Raw genomic sequence first — 17,964 nt, 5'->3', positions numbered from 1 at the left:
AAAACAAAAAACGGGGGTTAGATACAAAAAAAAACGGGGGGTTAGATACAGAGTAAATCTCCCCTTACACTGTCCCCATCAAACACTCCCCAGGACAGGTACAGTACGGGGGGTTAGATACAGAGTAAAGCTCCCCCTACACTGTTCCCCATCAAACACTCCCAGGACAGGTACAGTACTGGGATTGGCTCCTCTGTAATTGGGAATACTGAGTGCCTCAACGAGGTGCAGCTGATTGTGGCTGTGTGCAGAGGTTGGAGGCTGCAGGCTGTGTGACTGCTGCAAGAGGGAGACTCAAACTGAAACAAAAGTTTTTTCCAAATTTCGACAAAGGAAGGAAGGCAGGCAGAGAACTGGAAGCTCTTTTGTGAGTTTGCTCGGTACTGAAAGTATTTTTCATTGATTGTTGGGGGTGGGGAAAGAAGAGACCTGAAGACCTTGGGTGGGGCTGTATTGTTCAATAGGGAGCTCCCTCCCCACCCCAACTATTAAGCCTGGGACAGCTGGAGCTGCCCAGGTGAAGAGACTTATTATCTGAACATCGAAGGAGGCGTGTGCCTGGGCAGCTTACAGCTGACCCAGGTGAAGACATCACCCCACCCTCCCAACTGGAAGACCAGCTACAAGACTTGTGCAATACTAACAAAGACTGATTCCTCCTGGCCTTCCTCTCCCTCAGCCTCTTCCCCTGTGCTACGTCCTTTAAGTGTTGCTTTTTTGATTTACTGTATTTGCTCTTTTTTTTTTCTCTCAACAAAGTGCCTGTAACTCTTCTACCCCATGACTTCTCAGTCCTCTCCGGTGGCGGGGCCCTCCTATGCTGCAGCAGCTGCGTCAGCTGCTCCTGTGGCCCCGTCACCATTTAAAATCTTGACATCAAAGCATGGGGTGAAGAGTTACACTCATCCTAATATGACTATTGAGGCTTGTGTTAAGGCAATGGCCGTGGTTGTCGGCCCCTCGGCCATTATTGCAGCCTCAAAGATGTATGGGAAGGCTGTGGTCTTCCTGAAGACCGAGCGGGCTGTGTCCCTCGCCCTAAGTACGGGGCTCACAGTGGGTGGGATTTTCCTGCCAGTGGACCCTCTGGGGGTCACTGCGTATCGGGTAATCTTGTCGAACGTCCCACCCTTCATTCCTGATGAGCTCCTTCTCCCCCACCTACACCATCTGGGGGCGGTGAGGTCAGGGATCACCCCAGTCCCGCTCGGTCTTCGGGAGCACAGCCTCCGACATGTCTACTCCTTCCGCCGCCAGCTATTCATGCAGCTGGCGCGGGAGGAGGTCTTAGATTAGATTAGAGATACAGCACTGAAACAGGCCCTTCGGCCCACCGAGTCTGTGCCGAACATCAACCACCCATTTATACTAATCCTACACTAATCCCATATTCCTACCAAACATCCCCACCTGTCCCTATATTTCCCTACCACCTACCTATACTAGTGACAATTTATAATGGCCAATTTACCGATCAACCTGCAAGTCTTTTGGCTTGTGGGAGGAAACCGGAGCACCCGGAGAAAACCCACGCAGACACAGGGAGAACTTGCAAACTCCACACCGGCAGTACCCGGAATCGAACCCGGGTCCCTGGAGCTGTGAGGGTGCGGTGCTAACCACTGCGCCACCCCTTGGAGGGCCACTTCGGTATAGAGTTTCAGGGGACAGCCCACCGCGTCTTCTGGACCTCAGATGGAGCGCGGTGCCACGTCTGCAAGGGGGTGGGGCATGTTCGTAAGAACTGCCCCAACCTCCCGGCCGCCAGCTCCACCTCGGCGGCCCAGAGTGGTTCCACAGCACCTCCTCCCACTCCCCCCGCACATCCAATAGACACCCTCACAGCCTCCGGCGGGGAGGGGAGCATCCGTCCGAGTGGAAGGAAGACGCGGGGAAAAAAGAAACATCATGAGGCGCGTCCGCTGGACACTTTGACACAACCCGAGCCTGAGATCAGCCCAAAGCCCATTCCCATGGAATCCACCTGTCCCAGGGCTGGGCTCAGGCCCAGGGTGACTAAAAAGGAGAAAAAGGGTGCGGAGGCGGAGGCCTCTGATGACATGCAGGTCTCTGAGTCTCCGCGCCCTAGTGCGAAAAAGAGGAGAAGGCACCCCTCCACATAAATAACACCGGGCCCTGAGGTGCAGGGCCCATCGGTTGGAGGGGAGCTGTCTCCTGTTTCGGGTCCTCAGGTTCTCCCTACCGCCACCATCAAGGCTACAAAGTCCGGCAGGAGCTCCCTATTCCTCAGGATGGAGGGGAGGGGAGGGTAAGGCCCCGGTACATGAGGCCCCTCCTGAAGGAGTAAGTGGGGCCCTGCTTGTGGTGGGGGAGCCCAGGGACGCCGCCCATTCCGCCACTGCTACTGGGTCGGGTGCCCTAAATGAAGGGGAGGGCGACGCCCCAGAGGGTCAGCCCTCCCAGCCGGAGTCCACCAACAACCAGGAGACACCCGACCCGGTGAAAACTGAGAATGCTGCCCCATCTGCTGGACCTGTGGGTGCTGGCGGAGCGGGAGATGGCCTCCTCTCTCCGCCTCCGGTCGAGGCTCTGGCTGGATTTCCGGAGTCGGTATCTTATGTCTCCCCTGGACCACTCGTTGGCCTGGGGACGGAGGTGGAGGGGGGTCCCGCTCTGCTGGTACCCACAGGCTCCAGTTTCACAATAGAACCCAGAGAGGACTCCTCCACCATCGATCCTGGGGGTGGGATCGTGACGGAGGCGGGACTAGCTGGCGCAGCCGGGACGTCCGCCCCACAGTGTGTGGTAGATGTGTCGGCCGCTGGCGGTGACGACCCGAAGGAGGATGGGGATTCGGTGCGGGCCACGGAGGATGATCTTTATTCCATCGCCAGTGAGGTGGTGGAGTCCCGCGTGCCTCCCACCGAATCTCCTCTCATCCCCACGGCGGAACTCCGGGATTTCCTCGCGGTTTGCAGGGGCTGCCGCAATAAAGTTCAGCTGGCCCTCGACCGTTGGTCGAATCTGGCGCTGATCATCCAGTCCATCCGTGCCGCCCTGAAGAAAGCGGGCAAGCGCGCGAGCGTGAAACTGGTTGAGAGGCACCGTTTTAATGTGTTCCTCAATGGATTGCTGGGGGAGTGGAGGGCCAGGTGCACTTCCACTCCCTCCTCACAGTGAGCTGTTGGTGACGGGTTTTAAGTATCTTTTGACATGAAGATAACCAAAGCCAGCCTCAACATCAACGGCAGCAAGGGGTCTCACCGCAGATTTCACAATCTCTCAGTCCTCAGGGGAGGGAGATACGCGGTGAGCTTTCTGCAGGAAACCCACGCCGTTCCGGGAGACGAAGCCACCTGGCTCCTGGAGTGGCAGGGTGGGGTCTACATGAGTCACCTCACCCCTATTTCTAGTGGGGTGGCTATCTTGCTGGCCCCGACTTTTCAGCCGGAGATCTTGGGGGTCAAGGAGCTAGTGCCGGGCCGCTTGCTCCACCTCGCCGTTCGCCTGGGTAGCGTGCCGCTCCACTTTGTGAACGTGAACGCGCCCAGGCCTGGCGCGTTGCAAGCGCGCTTCTTTGAAGAAGTGTCCGCTCTCTTGAGCTCCATCGATAGCGGCGAGTGCATCATCCTCGGGGGGGATTTTAACTGCACCCTCGAGGTGGGGGATCGCTCCGGTCCCCAGCGCGGCCAAGCGTCGGTGGAGAAGTTGAGGGGACTGATCAGCTCCCTTAACTTGGTGGACGTCTGGCGGAATCTCCATCCCGACTCCAGCGCCTTCACGTGGAGGTCTGGAGGAGGGGGGTCCCGAATCGACCGCCTCTACATTTCGCAGGCGTACGTCTCCCGCATCTCGGCGGCCTCCATGCGGCGGGTGCTGTGTTCGGAGTACCACCTGGTGTGGGCGGAGTTCACTCCGCTCCGCACGCGGGCGGGGTCCGCGTACTGGCACTTTAACAACCGGCTGCTGGAGGACGTGCGATTTCGGGACTCGTTCTGTCGATTCTGGGCCGACTGGAGAAGGAAGCAGGGGGGCTTCCCCTCCTTGAGGCTATGGTGGGATGTGGGCAAGACTCACATCCGCGTCTTCTGTCAGGAGTACGCGAAGGGGTCGACCAAGAGGCGGGAGGCCGAGATCGGGCGCATTGAGAGGGAGGTGCTCGACTTGGAGTCCCGCCTCGGTCATGCCGTCGCGGACCCGGCCCTGTGGCAGGCGTACAAAGAGAAGAAGGGCGCGCTGAGGAACCTGCAGCTCATAGGGTCCCGAGGCGCGTACGTGAGGTCGCGGATCCAGATCCTGGAAGATTTGGACTGCGCCTCTCCCTTCTTCTACTCGCTGGAAAAATGGCGGGGGGTCCGTAAGCAGCTCGTCGAGCTGCTGGCCGACGACGGATCCTCCATCACGGATCCGGAGGGAATGGGCCTCTTGGTCCGGACTTATTACAGTGCGTTGTTCTCTCCGGATCCGTCCAGCGAGGATGCGCGCAGAGTTTTGTGAGAGGAACTGCCGCAGGTCAGCCCGGAGGGCGCCGAAGGATTGGAGGCTCCGCTCACGTTGGCGGAGCTGACTGGCGCCCTCCACCAGCTCTCGAGGGGCAAATCCCTAGGGCTGGATGGGTTGACCGTGGAGTTCCTCAGGGCGTTCTGGGACGTCCTGGGGGACGATTACGCGCGGGTCCTGGGGGAAAGCCTGGCGACTGGGGAGATGCCCCTCTCGTGGCGCAGGGCGGTCATCGTCCTGCTGCCGAAGAGGGGCGATCTCCGCCTGCTTAAAAACTGGCGTCCGGTCTCCCTCCTCAGCACGGATTATAAGATCTTTGCCCGGGCTATGTCTACCCGCCAGGGCTCCGTCCTGGCCCACATGATCCACCCCGACCAGTCCTACACGGTCCCGGGCCGGTCCATCCAGGACAACATCCACCTGGTCCGGGACCTGATCCATCTTTCCCAGAGGACTGGTCAGTCGGTCGCCTTTCTCTCCCTCGATCAGGAGAAGGCGTTCGACAGGGTGGATCACGATTACCTTTTCGAGACTCTGCGCGCTTTCGGACTCGGGCCGCATTTTGTGGCCCGGGTCCGACTTTTATACGCCGCCGCAGAGTGTCTAGTCAAAGTTAACGGGTCCTTGATGGCGCCCCTTTGCTTTGGGAGAGGAGTGCGTCAGGGGTGCCCCATGTCCGGCCAATTGTATACCATCTGCGTGGAGCCCTTCCTGTGCCTGCTTCGCAGGAGGTTGACGGGATTGGCTCTGCGCGAGCCGGCCATGCGGGTCGTCCTCTCGGCTTACGCCAACGACATGCTCCTCGCAATCACAGATCCCGTTGACTTGCGGAGGATGCGCGACTGCCAGCAGACCTTTTCTGCCGCGTCCTCCGCGAGGATCAATTGGGAGAAATGTTCCGGACTCCTGGTTGGTCAGTGGCGGGTGGACTCCCTGCCGGAGGAGATGACACCTTTTGCGTGGAGCACCACGCACCTCCTCTATCTGGGAGTCCACCTTAGCCCCGCTGAGGAAGCCTGGCCGGCAAACTGGCAGGAGTTGGAGGCGAAAGTCACCGCTCGGCTGGGGCGCTGGACAGGACTGCTCCGAGTGCTTTCCTACAGGGGCCGAGGGTTGGTCATAAACCAACTGGTGGCCTCCATGCTGTGGTACCGGTTGGTCACTTTGGCCCCGCCCCCTGTATTTGCCACCAAGATCCAGAAGAAACTCGTCGATTTCTTCTGGGGCAAGAGGAAACACTGGGTCTCTGCCACGGTCCTGAGTCTCCCGATCGAGGAGGGCGGTCAGTCGCTGGTGTGCGTCCGCACCCAGGCTGCGACTCTCCGCCTTCGGACCCTGCAGAGATACTTGTACGTCGAGCGTCCTCCCAGATGGTGTGCGCTGGCGACGTATTTTTTCCGCCAGTGTCACTGCCTTCAAGACGACACGCAGCTCCCGGTGGAGTCCGTTAGCCGCGCCTCTCTGAGGGAGTTGCCTGTCTTTTCCCGGGATCTATTCCGAGTCTGGAACATGGTCGCCTCCAGTCAGGGCGCTCCCCCGCCGGCGGAGGAGAGCGCCTCGGCTGTCCGGGCGGCCGACTCCGGGGATGGTCCGGCGGGCGGAGGAGTAGCCGAAACCCCCGGGACGCCCCTCACTGCGGGTGGCGAGGGGGCTCGGGAGTGCGGAGCGATCCCGGCCGAGCTGACCCCCGCTTGGCCGGAACTGCTCATCGGACCCAGGCCCCGAAACCCTCCTCGGGAGCCGGTCAACCCGAGCCGCCTCTCGGAAATGCCCTCCGTGCCATTCCAATCGGCGCGGAGGGGTTTCCTGTACTGGCTGCTCCTGCACACTCTCCACTTCCTCGCCCTCGTCAGCCGGCCGGACACGCCCTGGCGGTCCGCGTTGCCATCTGGCGGCGAGGGGAAACCCCGATGGAGGTCTCTCTACGCGGGAGTCTTCCCCCTTTACATCGGGGACCTGGGGTGGAGGGTGCTGCACAGAGCAGTCCCGTGCAATAGGCTTTTAAGTAGGTTCACGGACTCCCAGGCCACCTGTACTTTCTGCGGCCTGGACGAGTCCGTGTTCCACATTTATACGGAGTGTGCGAGGTTGCAGCCCCTATTTGAGTATCTGAAGGGGCTGCTCCTCAAATTCTGGCTGCACTTCAGTCCCACGCTCCTGATCTTTGGGCACCCGGTGCGGAGGGGCTTGGGCCGGGAGGAGGATCTCCTCGTCGGTCTGCTCCTGGGCCTGGCCAAGGTGGCAATTCACAGGTCCAGGTTGCGGGCCGTCGGGGGGTCCGTCCTCCCCGATTGCCTGCCCCTCTTCCGCGGTTACGTTCGCGCCCGGGTGTCCCTGGAAAAGGAGCATGCGGTGTCCGCCGGTACGCTTGAGGCCTTCCGCGACCGGTGGGCACCGCAGGGACTGGAGTGCATCGTCGACGCCGAGAATGGCATTTTAATTTGAGTTTTTTGTTTATTTATCTGGTTTTAATAAAGTTATTTTAAAAATATAAGTGTGTATATAAAGTGGGCCTGAGGAATAAAGGCCCCCTCGACATATAAAAAATATATAAAGGGGGCCTGGGGTATAAAGGCCCCTTCGACAAAAAAAAAAGGAAAAAAAAACAAGAAGAAAAAAAAAATAAAATAAAAAAAACGGGGGGTTAGATATGGAGCATAGTCTCTCCGCCTCCCTCCTCCCATAGCCACTACCTGTGAGATGAGGAGCTGGCAGGAGGACAGCTCACGGCAGTTCTCCTCTATCTTCTTGTTGCACTCGGTCTGCGTGTTCTCCAGCTGCCGACATCGCTTTATCAGAGTCTTCACCTCCGACTTCATCTTGCTGATATAAAGCCGAGCGACCGTGAATTCCTCTTCAAACGCACCGCCGAGCTCCACGGGCTGGGAGGGAGGGAGAGAGAGGGGGGGGGTAGGGAGGGAAAGAGTCAGAGAGGGAGGGAGACAGAGGGGAGACAGAGAGCGATGGAGGAAAAGAGTCAGAGAGGGAGGGAGGAAAAGAGAGGGGAGACAGAGGGGAGACAGGGAGGGAGGGAAAGAGTCAGAGAGGCAGGGAGAGAGAGGGCGAGACAGAGAGGCAGGGAGAGAGAGGGCGAGACAGACAGGCAGGGAGAGAGAGGGGAGACAGAGAGGCAGGGAGAGAGAGAGAGAGAGACAGAGAGGCAAAGAGAGAGAGAGAGAGGCAGGGAGAGAGAGAGAGAGAGAGAGAGGCAGGGAGAGAGACAGAGAGGCAGGGGGAGAGAGAGAGACAGAGAGGCAAAGAGAGAGAGAGAGGCAGGGAGAGAGACAGAGAGAGACAGAGAGGCAGGGAGAGAGACAGAGAGGCAGGGAGAGAGAGACAGAGAGGCACGGAGAGAGAGAGGCAGGGAGAGAGAGAGAAAGAGAGGCAGGGAGAGAGAGACAGAGAGACAGAGAGAGAGAGAGAGAGAGAGAGAGGCAGGGAGAGAGAGAGACAGAGAGGCAGGGAGAGAGAGAGAGACAGAGAGGAAGGGAGAGAGAGAGAGAAGTTGAGAGGGGCAGAGAGAGAGAGAGACAGAGAGGCAGGGAGAGAGAGAGAGAGACAGAGAGGCAGGAAGAGAGAGAGACAGACAGACAGGCAGGGAGAGAGAGAGACAGAGAGGCAGGGAGAGAGGGAGAGAGAGAGAGACAGAGAGGAAGGGAGAGAGAGAGAGAAGTTGAGAGGGGCAGAGAGAGAGAGAGACAAGAGGCAGGGAGAGAGAGAGAGAGGCAGGGAGAGAGAGAGAGGAAGGGAGAGAGAGTGAAGTTGAGAGGGGCAGAGAGAGGTGGGCAGAAGGAGACAAAGACAGTACAGACAAGGAGATGGGGGGCGGTGGGGGTCAGGGATTGGTGACAGAGGAGGAGAAAGAGTGAGGATGAAAGAAAGGCAAGAGGTATTTAGCTGGGGCACTGAACTCAACACCGGACTAAACACCTCAGAGTAGGATGTGAATGCCCGATGCTGGGGCATGGGTCAGTGCTCATTCCTCCGTGATCTCACAGGGCCAGGAAATGGCAGGCTAACTGGTACCACAGCAGGACACGAGCCCGGGAATACCTGCCTGTTCCCTCAGTGTGTGCACCATCCCTGGCAAATAGTTCAGAAACACAGTGAGTGTTGTGTGCTCAGGAGCAACAGATGACTCTGAACTGATGGCTCCCGGGGGAGTGTGTCAGTATTTAGAGGGGGCTCCCCGGGGAGTGTGTCAGTATTTACAGGCGGGTCCCCGGGGAGTGTGTCAGTATTTACAGGGGGGTCTCCGGGGAGTGTGTCAGTATTTACAGAGGGTCCCCGGGGAGTGTGTCAGTATTTACAGGGGGGTCTCCGGGGGAGTTTGTCAGTATTTACAGGGGGCTCCCCGGGGAGTGTGTCAGTATTTACAGGGGGGTCTCCGGGGAGTGTGTCAGTATTTACAGAGGGTCCCCGGGGAGTGTGTCAGTATTTACAGGGGGGTCTCCGGGGAGTGTGTCAGTATTTACAGGGGGGTCCCCGGGGAGTGTGTCAGTATTGACAGGGGGGTCTCCGGGGAGTGTGTCAGTATTGACAGGGGGGTCTCCGGGGAGTGTGTCTATATTTACAGGGGGGTCTCCGGGGAGTGTGTCAGTATTTACAGGGGGGTCTCCGGGGAGTGTGTCAGTATTTACAGAGGGTCCCCGGGGAGTGTGTCAGTATTTACAGGGGGGTCTCCGGGGGAGTTTGTCAGTATTTGCAGGGGGGTCCCTGGGGAGTGTGTCAGTATTTACAGAGGGTCCCCGGGGAGTTTGTCAGTATTTACAGGGGGGTCCCCGGGGAGTGTGTCAGTATTTACAGGGGGGTGTCCGGGGAGTTTGTCAGTATTTACAGGGGGGTCTCCGGGGAGTGTGTCAGTATTTACAGGGGGGACTCCGGGGAGTTTGTCAGTATTTACAGGGGGGTGTCCGGGGAGTTTGTCAGTATTTACAGGGGGGTCTCCGGGGAGTGTGTCAGTATTTACAGCGGGGTCCCCGGGGAGTATGTCAGTATTTACAGGGGGGTCCCCGGGGAGTGTGTCAGTATTTACAGCGGGGTCTCCGGGGAGTTTGTCAGTATTTACAGGGGGGTCCCCGGGGAGTTTGTCAGTATTTACAGGGGGGTGTCCGGGGAGTTTGTCAGTATTTACAGGGGGGACCCGGGGAGTGTGTCAGTATTTACAGAGGGGACTCCGGGGAGTGTGTCAGTATTTACAGAGGGTCTCCGGGGAGTTTGTCAGTATTTACAGGGGGGTCCCCGGGGAGTTTGTCAGTATTTACAGGGGGGTGTCCGGGGAGTTTGTCAGTATTTACAGCGGGGTCCCCGGGGAGTTTGTCAGTATTTACAGGGGGGTGTCCGGGGAGTTTGTCAGTATTTACAGGGGGTGTCCGGGGAGTTTGTCAGTATTTACAGGGGGGTCCCCGGGGAGTGTGTCAGTATTTACAGAGGGTCTCCGGGGAGTTTGTCAGTATTTACAGGGGGGTGTCCGGGGAGTTTGTCAGTATTTACAGAGGGTCTCCGGGGAGTGTGTCAGTATTTACAGGGGGGACTCCGGAGACTGTTTCACTCACCACTTTCCAGTCCCCATTTCCTACGATGTTATTCAAATCGCTCAGGTCCTTCAGCAGAGTGTTCAGCACCTCAACCACTCGCTTTTTCTGATGGTTACTCAGTTCCTGGGCGTGATGGAGCTCTGCTTCCAGGGTTATCAGCGTCGTCTGTGGCCCAGGACAGGAGCGGGGATCGGGCGAGAGACAGAGAACTGTTAACATGGAGACTCCCACTGGATTAGACAGAATTAACCTTCAGCCCATCCGCACCGTGCCTGTGTTTCTGCTCCGCACGAGCCTCCTCCCACCCCCTACTTCAACTCCCACCCACTTTCTCCCTTGTGTGTTTATCCAGCTTCCCCCCCCATCCCCCCCCCCCCCCCCCCCCACTTAAATGCATCTACGCCGTTCGCCCTCAACCCGCTCCCTGTGGTAGCGACTCCCACATTCTCACCGCTCTCCGGGTGAAGACGTTTCTCCTGAATTCCCCGATTGGATTTATTAGTGAGCGTCTTATATTGATGATCCCCCTAGTTCCGGTCTCCCCCCCCACCCCACACAAGTGGTAACATCTTCTCTACGTCTACCCTATCGAAACCCCCTTTGTAATTTTAAAGACCTCGATCGGGTCACCTCCTCAGCCTTCTGTGGAGAAAAGAGCCCCAACCAGTTCAAACGTTCCTGATGCTTATAACCTCTCTGTTCTGTTATCATTCTTGTGTACGTGACGTTTTGCACCTTCTCCAGTGCCTTTCTATCCTTTTTTTTTTACAATACTGAGACCGGAACTGTGCACAGTGTTCCAAGTGTGGGTCTAACCGAGGGATATGGAGACTGGAACTGTGCACAGTGCTCCAAGTGTGGTCTAACTGAGGGATATGGAGACTGGAACTGTGCACAGTGCTCCAAGTGTGGGTCTAACTGAGGTATATGGAGACTGGAACTGTGCACAGTGCTCCAAGTGTGGTCTAACCGAGGGATAGGGAGACCGGAACTGTGCACAGTGCCCCAAGTGTGGTCTAACCGAGGGATATGGAGACCGGAACTGTGCACAGTGCTCCAAGTGTGGTCTAACTGAGGGATATGGAGACTGGAACTGTGCACAGTGCTCCAAGTGTGGGTCTAAACGAGGGATATGGAGACTGGAACTGTGCACAGTGCTCCAAGTGTGGGTCTAACTGAGGGATTTGGAGACTGGAACTGTGCACAGTGTCCCAAGTGTGGTCTAACCGACGGATATGGAGACTGGAACTGTGCACAGTGCTCCAAATGTGGGTCTAACCGAGGGATATGGAGACCGGAACTGTGCACAGTGCTCCAAGTGTGGTCTAACCGAGGGATATGGAGACTGGAACTGCACAGTTCTCCATGTGTGGTCCAACCAAGGGATAGGGAGACCGGAACTGTGCACAGTGCTCCAAGTGTGGTCTAACCGAGGGATATGGAGACTGGAACTGTGCACAGTGCTCCAAGTGTGGGTCTAACCGAGGGATATGGAGACTGGAACTGTGCACAGTGCTCCGTGTGGGTCTAACCGAGGGATATGGAGACTGGAACTGTGCACAGTGCTCCAAGTGTGGGTCTAACTGAGGGATATGGAGACTGGAACTGTGCACAGTGCTCCAAGTATGGTCCAACCGAGGGATATGGAGACCGGAACTGTGCACAGTGCTCCAAGTGTGGGTCTAACCGAGGGATATGGAGACTGGAACTGTGCACAGTGCTCCAAGTATGGTCTAACCGAGGGATATGGAGACCGGAACTGTGCACAGTGCTCCAAGTATGGTCTAACCGAGGGATATGGAGACCGGAACTGTGCACAGTGCTCCAAGTGTGGGTCTAACTGAGGGATATGGAGACCGGAACTGTGCACAGTGCTCAAAGTGTGGTCTAACTGAGGGATATGGAGACTGGAACTGTGCACAGTGCTCCAAGTGTGGGTCTAACTGAGGGATATGGAGACTGGAACTGTGCACAGTGCTCCAAGTGTGGTCTAACTGAGGGATATGGAGACTGGAACTGTGCACAGTGCTCCAAGTGTGGTCTAACTGAGGGATATGGAGACTGGAACTGTGTACAGTGCTCCAAGTGTGGGTCTAACTGAGGGATATGGAGACTGGAACTGTGCACAGTGCTCCAAGTGTGGGTCTAACTGAGGGATATGGAGACTGAAACTGTGCACAGTGCTCCAAGTGTGGTCTAACTGAGGGATATGGAGACTGGAACTGTGCACAGTGCTCCAAGTGTGGGTCTAACTGAGGGATATGGAGACTGGAACTGTGCACAGTGCTCCAGGTGTGGTCTAACCGAGGGATATGGAGACTGGAACTGTGCACAGTGCTCCAAGTGTGGTCTAACTGAGGGATATGGAGACTGGAACTGTGCACAGTGCTCCAAGTGTGGTCTAACTGAGGGATATGGAGACTGGAACTGTGCACAGTGCTCCAAGTGTGGTCTAACTGAGGGATATGGAGACTGGAACTGTGCACAGTGCTCCAAGTGTGGGTCTAACTGAGGGATATGGAGACTGGAACTGTGCACAGTGCTCCAGGTGTGGTCTAACCGAGGGATATGGAGACTGGAACTGTGCACAGTGCTCCAAGTGTGGTCTAACTGAGGGATATGGAGACTGGAACTGTGCACAGTGCTCCAGGTGTGGTCTAACCGAGGGATATGGAGACTGGAACTGTGCACAGTGCTCCAAGTGTGGTCTAACCCGAGGTTCAATACAAGTTTAACATAACTTCTCTGTTTTTCAATTGTATCCCTCGAGAACCCCAGCGTTTGGTTTCCTATTTTGTGGCTATATTAACCTGCCTTGGTACTTTTAGTGAGCTATATATCTGAACCCCCCAGATCCTGCTGTCCCATTCAGACTTTTATTTTCCACAGAGTATGTGCCTGCTGAACCCACCCACTAAAACTCACCACCTCGCACTTGTCTATATTGGAAATGGTTTGCCAATTACCTGCCCATTCTGCAAGTTTATTACTGTCTATTTCTCGATCGGAATCACAACAGGTTTAACACTCCCACTCTGCTGACGTCTTACTGCCTCTCTAGTTTCCACTCATACACCGAAGACGCTGTCAGCACTCCCCAGGGACTCGCGAGCACCCATTCTTCGCCTGCGACCCCGGTGTCTGCCATCGTCAATATCGGCGCTCCCTCAGTACCGACCCTCTGACCGTGCGGCGCTCCCTCAGTACTGACCCTCTGATAGTGCGGCACTCCCTCAGTACTGACCCTCCGACAGTGCGGCGCTCCCTCAGTACTGACCCTCCGACAGCGCGGCGCTCCCTCAGTACTGACCCTCTGATAGTGCGGCGCTCCCTCAGTACTGACCCTCCGACAGTGCGGCGCTCCCTCAGTACTGACCCTCCGACAGTGCGGCGCTCCCTCAGTACTGACCCTCTGAGAGTGCGGCGCTCCCTCAGTACTGACCCTCCGACAGTGCGGCGCTCCCTCAGTACTGACCCTCCGACAGTGCGGCGCTCCCTCAGTACTGACCCTCCGACAGTGCGGCGCTCCCTCAGTACTGACCCTCCGACAGTGCGGCGCTCCCTCAGTACTGACCCTCCGACAGTGTGGCGCACCCTCAGTACTGACCCTCCGACAGTGCGGCGCTCCCTCAGTGCTGACCCTCTGACCGTGCGGCGCTCCCTCAGTACTGACCCTCCGACAGGGCGGCGCTCCCTCAGTACTGACCCTCCGACATTGCGGCGCTCCCTCAGCACCGACCCTCCGACAGTGCGGCGCTCCCTCAGTACTGACCCTCCGACAGTGCGGAGCTCCCTCAGTACCGACCCTCCGACAGCGTGGCGCTCCCTCAGCACTGACCCTCCGACAGGGCGGCGCTCCCTCAGTACTGACCCTCCGACAGTGCGGCGCTCCCTCAGCACTGACCCTCCGACAGTGCAGCGCTCCCTCAGTACCGACCCTCCGACAGCGCGGCGCTCCCTCAGTACTGACCCTCCGACAGCGCGGCGCTCCCTCAGCACCGACCCTCCGACAGTGCGGCGCTCCCTCAGTACCGACCCTCCGACAGCGCGGCGCTCCCTCAGTACCGACCCTCCGACAGCGCGGCGCTCCCTCAGCACTGCCAGTGGGAGCGTCAGCCTGGATTATGAGAACCTCCGGAGCGTTGGGACGGGGGCGGAAGGCGGGAGAGCGTGAGCGGAGGGTCAGTGCGTCCCACCGAGCCGAAGCTGGTGTCTCCATCCTCCGCGCGGCACTCCTGGCAGGCTGGCCTTCGGGAATGGGAGCGACAAGACCGACACCCCCTCTCGGACCGGCACCACCCACCGTCCCTTCCCCACCCCCTTCGCAGCACAGCAAGATCCCGGGGAACTCCGCGTCAAACCCGCACGCGACCAGCTCACCATTTTCTTGGCCAGCTCGTCGGTCAGCATCCTGTTCTGCTTGCTCATCTCCTCCACCTCCTGCGACTTTTGGTCGTAGTTGACGGCGAGCTCCTCCAGGGCCTGCAGCACCTCCTTCACCTCGTCCTTGGCGCTGTCGTTCTCCATCTGCAGGCGGCTCAGCTCCTCCTGGATCTTCTCATTGTCGCTGCGGGTCGAAGCCAGCAGCTGCTCCCGCACCCACCACCCCCCCCCCCACACAACCAGGCAGGGGAATGACGGGGTTGGGAGGTTGGAGGAAGGAAAGGAGACACTAAAAACTTGCAGCAATATCATCATCAAATCTCATGGCACAGGAGGAGGCCCTTCGGCCCATCATGCCTGTGCCGGCTCTTTGAAAGATCTGTCCAATTAGTCCCCACTCCCCTCCCCGCACCATTATCTTAAATCTGTGTCCCTCTGGTTACCCACCCTCCCTACTAACTCGTGATCCCAGTCACCACTGGTCAAAGAGGGTTCAGTCCATTGTGAGTCCAAACGTTTCAGCCTCTTATCGAGGGCACCATGAGTTCAGTTCATCGTTTCAGAGCACAGTACATTAATCAGCCAGACTCATTGCCCAACGGGAATGGGATAGGGACTGTCTAGACTTGTCCCCAATGGGAATGGGATGGGGACTGTCTAGACTTGTCCCCAATGGGAATGGGATGGGGACTGTCTAGACTTGTCCCCAATGGGAGTCGGGTAGAGGTTGTTCAGACTCATCCCCCAATAGGAATGGGATAGGGAGTGTCTTGCTACATCCCCAATGGGAATAGGGTAGACATTGTCTGGACTCGTCCCCACTGGGAATGGGATAGGGACTGTCTAGACCCGTCCCCAGTGGGAGTTGGGTAGACATTGTCTGGACTCGTCCCCATTGGGAATGGGATAGGGACTGTATAGACCCGTCCCCAGTGGGAGTTGGGTAGACATTGTCTGGACTCGTCCCCATTGGGAATGGGATAGGGACTGTCTAGACCCGTCCCCAGTGGGAGTTGGGTAGACGTTGTCTGGACTCGTCCCCATTGGGAATAGGGTAGGGACTGCCCGGCGTGTCCGGGACAGGTCATCTCTTACCTCGTCTTGATCCAACATCTGGCACTTGAGCTTCTCCACGATCTGACTGTGCAGGTTAATGTCGTCATCCTGTGAAAACACAACAACCCCTTTCAAAGACCATCGCCACACGCTGACGCGACCGGGTATCCTTCTGGTGAATCTACGCTGCTAAGATGTGAGACCAAGGGGTGGTCACAGCAACTCCAGGTGTTGGCACCTCAGCTCGGGGACCCCCACCCCACCCACCCCCCCCACCCTCCAGTACCTTGTCATCCAGCTGTTTGTAGAGCTTGCGAATCTCCTCCTCGTACTTCCTCCGCTCCTCCTCCGAGATGTGGATTACGATGGATGAGTTGTCCGTGATGGGGGTGACATCACACGGCTCCTCCTTCTCGGGCAGCTGCTCGTTTTCCGGCACGTTCTCCCCTGCGCGGGGGACAAAGGCGGCGTTAATCGCGCGCGTATGTTCGCCGTCGCAGGTCGGGCGGGTGGAATGGAGGTGGGGGAGCGGGGGGGGAGGGGGGGGTGTGAAAAGAGTCATAAAGTCAGTTATACAGCACAGAAACAGGCCCCTTACCTATGCCCCCTGGTTATTGACACCTCCGCTAAGGGAAAAGATTTCTTCCTATCTAGCCTTTCTATGCCCCTCATAATTTTGTATACCTCAATCAGGTGCCCCCTCAGCCTTCTCTGCTCTGAGGAAAACAACCCTCGCCTATCCAGTCTCTCTCCAAACCCTCTCAGAATTTCATACGTTTCGATGAGATCGCCTCTCATTCTTCTAAACTCCAGAGAATACAGGCCCGTTCTGCTCAATCTCTCCTCATAGGACAGCCCTCTCTCATCCCAGGAATCAGTCTAGTTCATTGCACCTCCACTCTTAAGGCAAGTACGTCCTTCCTTAGGTAAACTGTACACCGCACTCCAGCTGTGGTCTCACCAAAGCCCCGTACAACTGCAGCAGGACTTCCTCACTCTCATACGCCAACCACCTGGCATAATTTCTCGCTGTACCTGTTTGTTAGCTTTCTGTGATTCTGCGTACAAGGGCACCCAAATCCACCACACCCCACCCACCCCCCCCCCCCTTCCCCACGAACGCCAAAATTTAACAATCTCTCACCATTTAGAAATATTCTGCTTTTCCAATAAAGCATAACAATGGCTGTGATGATCTGGAATGTGGTGCCTGAAATCCAGTTCGGACTCAATTCACTAACAAGCTGCATTTACGTAGCGCCTGTAATGCAGTAAAACATCCCACGGCGCGTTGCGCAGGAGCCTAAATCAGACAAAATTCGACCCCGAGCCACATAAGGAGAGATTAGGACAGGCGACCGAAAGCTCAGTCAGAGAGGGAGGTTTTTTAAGGAGCAGAGAGAGAGAGAGAGAGAGAGAGAAGCGGAGAGGTTCAGGGAGGGAATTCCAGAGCTCGGGGCCCCCGGCAGCTGAAGGCACGGCCGACGATGGTGGAGCGATGGGAATCAGGGGGGGGGGGGGGCGGGTGATGGGGGATGGTGCGAGGAGGCCAATGGAAGGAATAGCCGCACCGGCCGCCAGTGTGGGTCCGCCAGCAACCCACACCATTCCCCCGCCTCGAGCCAAGACCGGATAGCGCAAGAGCGCCATCGCTCTCCACGCCCGGCTTGCAGGGCTACATACCGTTGCGCCACCGATTCAGCTCGGTCTCCAGGCGGCGGATGGTTTCCTTGTGGGCCTTGTTATGCTCTTTCTCCTTCTCGTACTTCCTCTTCCACTCCTCCACCGTCAGCTCCAGGTTGACCGAGACCGTGTTCCTGATGGTCTTCGCCCTGGAACGGGAGGTTACCGATTACAGCCGTGCGCAGCGGAAGGTCTGGCAACTGAGAGGGCAGGGGGTGGGGTAACAGGCCCCCCCATCGGCGAGCAGGGTCCTGAGCTACTCGAAATTCAAGAAAAACAAAAACAAATGAGGGACCCAACCGATTGCTCCTTACAGCTACCCCCCCAGCGGGACCGCTGGACAATGACCCAGCAAACCCCGGCTGGTCGCAGGTGCGCTCTTGACCCACTCCAGAGATGGGAGTAAATAATCCAGGCTGACACCCCGCAGTGCCAGTGCCGAGGGAGCGCCGCACCGTCGGAGAGTCAGTGCCGAGGGAGCGCCGCACCGTCGGAGGGTCAGTGCCGAGGGAGGGTCTCACTGTCGGAGGGTCAGTGCTGAGGGGCTCAAACACGCAACCTTCTACGTCCGAGGCCAGAGACCTCTGGCCCTGAGCCGTGAACATGCAACGGCGGGCGCTTGCGACCCTGGCGTTTTACACTTGGCTCAAACCACACCTTTGCCCGAACATTAGCGTCGATTTAGTCTCTGCGTCGTTGAAACTCGAAGGGGAGCAGCAGATGACGATGGTGGTTCGGCAGTTGCCTCCCAGGGAGTCTTGGAGGATTCGGGTCATCTTGCTATCACGATAGGGCACGTGGGTTTTCTGGAAAAGCAGAAAGGAGATATCTTGCTTTAATTATT

At 57.5% G+C, this 17,964-nt stretch overlaps 1 protein-coding gene across 3 annotated transcripts in view; it reads right to left on the bottom strand.

The window, feature by feature from the left end:
* The window catches only part of LOC137359644 (kinesin heavy chain-like), a 79,618-nt gene that overhangs the window by 36,069 nt on the left and 25,585 nt on the right, over positions 1 to 17,964 (bottom strand). For all 3 annotated transcript variants that reach the window (XM_068025450.1, XM_068025449.1, XM_068025451.1), the window contains exons 10-16: positions 17,778 to 17,926; positions 17,121 to 17,269; positions 15,724 to 15,884; positions 15,477 to 15,545; positions 14,379 to 14,585; positions 10,017 to 10,163; positions 7,155 to 7,343 (exon numbers count right to left, since the gene is read on the bottom strand). In XM_068025450.1, the coding sequence (XP_067881551.1) occupies positions 7,155 to 7,343; positions 10,017 to 10,163; positions 14,379 to 14,585; positions 15,477 to 15,545; positions 15,724 to 15,884; positions 17,121 to 17,269; positions 17,778 to 17,926 (1,071 nt within the window). The remainder of the gene's footprint in view (positions 1 to 7,154; positions 7,344 to 10,016; positions 10,164 to 14,378; positions 14,586 to 15,476; positions 15,546 to 15,723; positions 15,885 to 17,120; positions 17,270 to 17,777; positions 17,927 to 17,964) is intronic.

This window comes from Heterodontus francisci, unplaced genomic scaffold (assembly GCF_036365525.1).
Source record: "Heterodontus francisci isolate sHetFra1 unplaced genomic scaffold, sHetFra1.hap1 HAP1_SCAFFOLD_1313, whole genome shotgun sequence".
NCBI classification, from domain to species: domain Eukaryota; kingdom Metazoa; phylum Chordata; class Chondrichthyes; order Heterodontiformes; family Heterodontidae; genus Heterodontus; species Heterodontus francisci.
The sequence above is the reverse complement of the archived record's forward strand: the minus strand, read 5'-3'. Positions and strand labels throughout refer to the sequence as shown.